This window comes from Dermochelys coriacea, chromosome 1, assembly GCF_009764565.3.
Source record: "Dermochelys coriacea isolate rDerCor1 chromosome 1, rDerCor1.pri.v4, whole genome shotgun sequence".
Classification (NCBI taxonomy): domain Eukaryota; kingdom Metazoa; phylum Chordata; order Testudines; family Dermochelyidae; genus Dermochelys; species Dermochelys coriacea.
The window spans coordinates 36,123,088-36,131,272 of NC_050068.2; the positions used below are offsets into that span (position 1 = coordinate 36,123,088).

The following is an 8,185-nucleotide window of genomic DNA, read 5'->3' on the forward strand; positions in this document are numbered from 1 at the left end:
TCCAAACTTCTTAATGCAAGCCTCATTTTATCTAAAATGTTACATCTTTTAAAGCCATTAGGATGGCATGTTTGAATTCTTGGGAAGACTTTAGCTGCTGATTGACAGAGAGAGTTGGAAGGGACTGCCTGGGTCCAAACCTAAGCACTGCTGTGTAACAGTCCCAAAGTTGTCCAAAGTAGATAACTGATGAGTCCTCTACTGCTGGAAGACTCCAAGCAGCATAAAACCAGCCTAGCTACTGTACAGCACTCCCTCGCAGCCCTTTGCATAGGGGAGGTGCTGAGGGCAAGGAGGCACAACTGGAGTGCCTCTGTGCTCTGGTGATCTCTGGCTGCTGCAGTGGAATCTTTTAGACTCTTGAAGTTAGAGCAGCCTTGGGGCTGCTGTAATAATTCACACCAACCCATGACTCTGCTCCCTCCACCTCATGTGCTGATCACAGTTTGGTGAAACTGTGGCATTGGGGACTAGACTAGATGCCCCCTGCACAGCCTTCTAACCCTATGATTCTATGAAATTGAAGAATTAGACCCTAAAAGTGACATCCAAAATCTATCCCTAGAAGATGCAATTATATGGCAATGCCAGAAATAAGGCAAAGGACCTCTTTAAAGTCTACGTTCACAGAACTGGTAGCATAAATAATGGTCTAGCCATGAAAATTCTCTGGCCATTTTACTGTACTAACTATTGTGATGAACTCATTAGCTATTCATATGACTTCATATGAGTTCCACTGGGACTCAGTGGCAAATAACTGGACCTTTATTTGTACTTTTTAACTAAAGGCAATCAAGCCACCAAACTTCCCTGGCTGTTGTCCTGTATTTCTCAAGTAAACACACCATATCCTTCCCTGAAAAGTAATCAGATCAAAGAAAGGATAAAAATTATTACAAACATTTCTTACATTTTCTTCTTTATTCAGGAGAGTACAATGGTGAGCAAATGAAAAGGTTCCACATTTCTTTCATCTCAGTAGGTTTGTGCTTCTTTTGTCTCTGTTTATGGAGACAGTAACTGTTGGGGGGACAATCACATGTAACAACTACTGAGGATTTTGCCTTGTACATTTTACAACTGGATTGCCAAAGAATAAAATAATTACATCATCATAGACCCATGTAAAACACACATTATCTCAGGCAACAGATGTTTTAGAGTAAAAAAGTTTACATTCTAGATCTACATGAAGCTAATCACACAATTATACAGTAGATGTCACATACTTCTGCAGACAGAAACTTAAATTCATTCACGGAATATGCCACAGTCTTTTATTCCTGATAAGATTTCACCAGAATCCACATGAGGAGCACAGTTATGAGGACAATCATGAAGTTGAGGAAAAGCTCTTGCGTGGATCGGTCCATTTTCAAGAATGATCAGAGGAAGCACGGAGGCTAACAGTTGAAGCAAAGGGAAATCCTCAGGGAATCCTCCAAGAGTGTCCTTGAGATCAGCCTCCAGGTCAGAGTCTCTCCTAAAAAAAACACACCAACAGAACAGACATATGAAGCTAAGAAGCTAATAGCTATGTATATTACTATAAGTAAATGTTATTTCTATTGCTAAAAGTTAGTGTGTGCTGCAGAAGTTAAAAAGCAAATAGTATCTCTACCAGCTTATCACCTTCTTTGATTTCCATCATTTGAGAAAACATGTTCTCAGTGTCACCCCAAAATACATCTATCACATAACAAGCAATCCTTGGAAGTCAGCTTTGATTTGCACAGTTATTTTTTTAAAAACTTCTGCCATATTCTTTTGAAGTGATACTTACTGCAAGCATATTACTATTAAAAATTACTAACATTCAAATATTTGTTATTGTATTATTTTAAAATAAGATAGCTAGAAATTTTTCTCTGATATTCAAATCTTTAAACTCTACAATATTTACATCTCTCTCTCTTCATTCCATACTACTAGTTTTACTTTAATACTGCAAGTATAACTTGGAAGAATCACTAAATTCAGCCTTTCTTTGCAGTGCTTGAAGGATTTTTGTTATGACTAAAAAGGGAGAGGCAGAGTTATATAGTTTTGTTTCTGAAAAACATCAAAATTCATGGGCTAATGCTAGTAGATTAAATAGGTTTTCTCTGAACTCTTCTGACTTGCCTGCACTTTCAAGTTGCTACAGTTCTCTTAAGTAATAATGCCTCTTGAGCTATATTCAAAAACTTTTAATCAGCTATTGTTTTTATGTGATTCACTTTAATCACAAAAAGTCCAGATTTGTGTATGTGTCTCTGGGCACTCACAGAGAAGTGATAACATTTGTGATGAGTACCCTGTTGCCTAATCCTATTTGTGTGCTGTGTAATAAATATGAAAACTTTTTTAAAAAATAAAAAGAGAAATAAACTCTGGGCAAAAAAAGAAATGCAGCCATGCAAACAAACTCTTAAAGGAGAAGCTAAATTAGAAAGTAACATCTATGATGAACACAAGAGCAAGTTCAGTATCATACCATGATGAAGACAGAAGACTTTAACTGGAAATTGTCTTAGTTTACTAATTAAATATTAAAAGCTCAATATGTGGTAATGCAGTTATACAAATTCCCATGTCCTCATGTTGCTCTATCAGCTTCATATTTTATTTGTACAAAGGAAAAGTAGCCCATGATTTACCTGAAGAAGATAAATGAAACGGTATTGCAGCTTCTGGAAGCCTAGGTCAATCAGATACTATTTCTTCCTCAGCTTCTGCCTATCTCCCAGTGCAGTCTGGATTCTCAGTCTCTGTGTTGGAACTAAAGTAGTCAGAGGGAGGAGAGCAACAAGTGTATCGGCAACAAAAGTGTTGACATCACCAACTAAATATTTTTAAAAGGCTATGCTGGGCCTCAGGATTCAATTAGGGCTATTTATGCATTTGGGCATATGGATGGATTTACATATGACCATTTCATTTCTTCCTCTGATGAGTTGCTTTAATGTTAGAGACATATACAAACCCTTTGGAACCAACTGGATTTCACAAATGTTTCTTTTGTGCTTCAAATTCACCAGTTAGTATCTTCATCCGTAATGTAAAAATGTGTTTGAAATACTCCATATTCATTTTCAGGATCTGTACAAGATGCTTTTCAGTCTTTAGAAACTGAACAAAGTCCGGACTACATTGTGTACTTTACAAGTACAGTCACCTGTTGCTGCCTTACATAGTTATTATAGTCTCTACAACGTCTCATGTTCTTATACATTTAGTCTAAGAGAGAGACAGCTAGAGCAAAATATTTTTGCACTTGGATATGCAGTAATTAAATAAAATAATATTTACTGGACATAAGAATTTGGGAATAAATTAAAGTATTTGAAAATCATGGACAGTTGCATTAGCCATGCCCCATTAACTGCCTCTCCTGCACTCTGCCTATTAGCCCATTTTCCCGGGGACTTACTCTAACATTCCAACCCCCTGAGCTCCTTGAAAGAGTTGCCAGTAAAAAAATTGCAATAAAATATTTTCTCAGTAAATGTGGAATTTCTCCCCCTAAATTACACTGCTCTGAAGTCCAGCCAACTTATATTGCCCACCTTACCTTAGCTTTGTTCCTTGGCAGCTGTAAAAATGGACACACATCAACAAAAATATTATTAAAATATAGAAAAGCATTTTTCTCAAATAAATTTGAAAGAGAATATAACAGTATGACATAATACAAAATTAGGGCAAGATTCTACCATCCTCACTCCATTGGGCCAAATTCAGACACCTCAATTACACTGAATACCTTACTCCACAAATATTTCTATTAAGTCAATATGACCACTACTGACTAAGGAGCTACCCAACATGAGTCAGGGTATCAGAATCTGGTTTCAAGTTAGGAAGGATATTCAAATCGGTCCATTGCAATTATTTCAAAAACTACATATTGTGGATTACACAAATTATTTACAAACTCATATAGCTGTTGTGCATTTCAATTCATAACTTTAATGTTTCACTGACTTTTTGCATTTAATAGCTATTGACTCCCAGTTTGTACTCCATAATTTACTGACATTATTTCAGAACAAGTAATACAGTTCCATCCAAGTCACACAACTAATCACCAGCCCAGCCCATAGGAGAGGACGGGGGATATGAGATACTCAAACTATAGTTCCCACCTGGCACCAGAGGAAAATGCAGTTTAATGTAGACCTGACTCAAAATGAAACATTTCAGGTCACTTCAACACACTAAAATATTTCAATTAGAGTCAAACCAGCCCAAAACAAAATATTTCACTTTGGTTTTCCCAATAGGGAAACATTGAAATTGAAATTTTCCCATAGAAAATTTTTATTTGCCAGAAACTATATTTTCCATCAAAAATCATCATTATGATGGTAAAAGCAATTCTAGCCACCATCCTCATCTCCACATCTTCTATGCGCACACTATGCCTGAAATTCCTTTCCTGATTTGGCCTGCCATCCTTTCTGCCGCTAGACCTGCTTTAAACCACAGTTTCTCTAAGATCTCTATACCTAGCCCTCTCTTCCTCCAGGTGTTAATGAAACACACAATGTTATAAATGTGGAACTAACCAGTCACATGCTGAACATCACCACTTCTTTTGCATTCTTTCCGTTATTTCTACAGTGTCTAAATAGGATCAGCTCCTTGACTCTTACTTGTGTGGCGTAGGACCTTACTTAGTGAGCTTTCACTGGGACTGCTTACAGAATAAAATACTAGTCAATGCAAATAAGGTTGACAGAATCTGATTTTAAGGTCCAATCCTGCAATCAGAGGCACACGAGTCAAGGCTTATGCCCGCCTGGAGTCCTATTGTGTTCAATACAAGGGCCCACCCATGCAGCTCTGCTAGCAAGATTGGGGCTTTACACTGTAAACTTTCCAGAGCAGGGACCTTGCCCATATATATGCTTGTCTAGAAAGTATCGGGCATACTTTTTGGCACTATACAAAATATAATTCAGTAACACTCTAATTAGGGCTTTCTGCTTTATATGTTCATCAAGGCAGAAGGAATTTATTTTTTCTCCTGCAATGGGCAACGTTGAGACAACTCATTTGACAGAACTTTTTATATCACCACAAGACACAGCTGGCAAAGGAAGAACATTTTTGATTGGCAGATATAGTCCATAGTAACTTTAGAAGAGACAAACTACTGTATTACATTTAGATTTTGTGCCATCTGGCAGGATACCTACAAGGCTTGCAAAAAGACCTTAAGCTTAATGAGCACCATGTTACATATTATTAAGATGGGTTTCAGAGTAGCAGCCGTGTTAGTCTGTATTCGCAAATTTGTTAGTCTCTAAGGTGCCACAAGTACTCCTTTTATTATTAAGATGGGGAACATTTGTTAACTTGAACTGTGAAAGAAAAAAAATCAAGCAATGTTTGGCACTTTTTCTGACTTATGTATGCCACAGCTTAGTCTGCAGTCTAAAATCACCTCTGAGTTCAACCTCTAAGCCATCTCACTAAACTATATCCCTGCTCTTTATGAAGTGTGAAAGACCTTAAAAGCAGAAGAGGATGTTTTATTTAATCTAGTGAGTTAACCTCATCTAATGACCAAGGGAAAGAGGAAGGAAGGCAAAGGATGAGGTAAATGATTATATTTTAAATACCAGTCCTGGGTTTTGGTGATGTATTAAATAGTTCTTTTCTTGGCCATTTGATTTTCTTTTGACAGATTTGGTTGTTCTAAACTTTCACATACACCCTGCCAAAGTTCCCTCCTCATGCCTTACATATTCAAACTTAAGGCTCTAGTCTATATTTAAAGTTGCTGTGTCTGTCTCAAATTCTTTCTAGACTACACATCAAGTACCATGTAATCTTTCCAAGTAATTCTTATATAACAAGGCTGCATTCATTGTTGCGGGGGAGACTGTCTTAAGATTTCTTAATAAAATCTCATTAATAGGTTTTTTTAAATGTCAATGTCTGGGCAATGGTGGCCTTGGAATCTCTAAAAAAAGAAAAGGAGTACTTGTGGCACATTAGAGACTAACAAATTTATTTGAGCATAAGCTTTCGTGAGCTACAGCTCACTTCATCGGATACATTCAGTGGAAAATACAGTGGGGAGATTTATATACATAGAGAACATGAAACAATGGGTATTACCATACACACTGTAACCAGAGTGATCACTGAAGGTGAGCTATTACCAGCAGGAGAGCTGGGGGGGGTGTTGTAGTTATAATCAAGGTGGGCCATTTCCAACAGTTGACAAGAATGTCTGAGGAACGGGTGGTGGGGGGAATAAACATGGGAAAATAGTTTTACTTTGTGTAATGACCCATCCACTCCCAGTCTCTATTCAAGCCTAAGTTAATTGTCTCCAGTTTGCAAATTAATTCCAATTCAACAGTCTCTCGTTGGAGTCTGTTTTTGAAGTTTTTTTGTTAATGTATTGCCACTTTTTGGTCTGTAATCAAGTAACCAAAGAGATTGAAGTGTTCGCCAACTGGTTTTTGAATGTTATAATTCTCGATGTCTGATTTGTGTCTATATATTCTTTTACGTAGAGACTGTCCAGTTTGACCAATGTACATGGCAGAGGGGCATTGCTGGCACATGATGGCATATATCATATTGGTAGATGTGCAGGTGAATGAGCCTCTGATATTGTGGCTAATATGATTAGGCCATATGATGGTGTCCCCTGAATAGATATGTGGACACAGTCGGCAACAGGCTTTGTTGCAAGGATAAGTTCCTGGGTTAGCGGTTTTGTTGTTCTACACACCACACAACAGAACATCCCCGCCCCCCCGCCGCTTATGCTCAAATAAATTTGTTAGTCTCTAAGGTGCCACAAGTACTCCTTTTCTTTTTGTGAATATAGATTAACACGGCTGCTACTCTGAAACTTGGAATCTCTGTTCTTAATGTAACAGAAGTATATTGCCGAAAGATCCACTTGAAAAAATGACCTCTTACTATACACACAAAGGTAAGCATGAAGCAGTTGTAAGGTACATAAATCACTAATGTGTGTATGTTGCATATAATTACTATGTCTGGGTATAAGCACATAAAAATACCCACCAAGTTAGATTACTCAGCATATTAATGATAGGCAATAGGTCTCTGAATTTGCTTTAACAATTAAAAGTCCTTCTAAGCTGACAGCACCAGAATATTGAAAAACCACCATGTTAATAAGATAAAATGAAGTATATGTATTTCATAATTTATAGATTGGTCCATTTGATTCCATTACATAGCCTCATAAACCTGTAAGCCTCACAATTAGGGCCCAATCCTGCTCCTACTGAAGTCAATAACAAAACTCCCATAAACTTCAAAAGAAACACGAGCAGGCCCTTAGTGTTTGCCACTCACCCTCTCTCTCTCTTTCAGGAAGCTACTCAGAAATCCTCTTGGTGCATGAGGCATTACAGTTTCAAAGACCACAGCCCATGCTATGGTGCCCCTTCTCTTGAGTATAGCTGTTTTGTTCTGACCTGTGCTGCTAGGGCCAGGCCCTGTCCCCATGGAATTTAGGAGTAAGTGGCAAGGTGATGTGGTCAGAGTGGCGGGAGGGGGAGCAGCAGTAATTTTAACAGACTGGAGGAGACGAGGGTGAGAAACAGAGAGCCTCAAAGTAGGAGGTTACAGCAGAAATGACCAAGGCATGAACAAGGCATGACTCAATATATGTCCTACTCCTGTAAACCGAATAGCCACCTGGCCATTCACTTACATTCAATACCAGGCATGCCTAAGGCATTAATACTCCCCATCTCCCAAATGGCATAGCTGGGAGAAAACCCCCACTCCCTCTTCAGAATGTAACTCTTTTGCAAGGTGCCCACCATTTCCCCTGTTAACGGGTATTGCAGCATTAAGATTCAGACCCCAGAATAATAAGTAAGCGCAACTACACCAATTGATTTTTCTCTTTATCAGGAAAACTTATGTGCCACCAGTTAAGAGAACAGAAAGAAATCCTCAGAAATATTTTAAGGTGCCACCAATATGTTATCTTTCCCCCCTTCAAACAAGTTAAAAAGAACTAAATGACATGACAAGAATAAGAAGCTCATATTGCCTCACCCTCAGCTGCAGCTAACTCTCTTGCCTCAAGGAAATTTGAGACAGTGGATAGCATCTAGGAAATTAAATATCAGAGGAAGAGGCTTCCTCTGCGGTGGAAAGTCTAGTCAAAAATATGTATTTTACATCTCAT

General features: G+C 38.1%; 1 protein-coding gene across 1 annotated transcript; it reads right to left on the reverse strand.

Moving 5' to 3' along the window:
* Positions 1 to 905: 905 nt before the first annotated feature.
* SLN (sarcolipin) lies at positions 906 to 2,780 on the reverse strand. Its single transcript, XM_043503285.1, has 2 exons — positions 2,643 to 2,780; positions 906 to 1,486 (listed from the first exon to the last, which is right to left on the reverse strand). Exon 2 carries the CDS (start codon positions 1,374 to 1,376, stop codon positions 1,281 to 1,283), a length of 96 nt encoding a protein of 31 aa, XP_043359220.1. The 5' UTR covers positions 1,377 to 1,486; positions 2,643 to 2,780; the 3' UTR covers positions 906 to 1,280.
* Between the last annotated feature and the right edge of the window lie 5,405 nt (positions 2,781 to 8,185).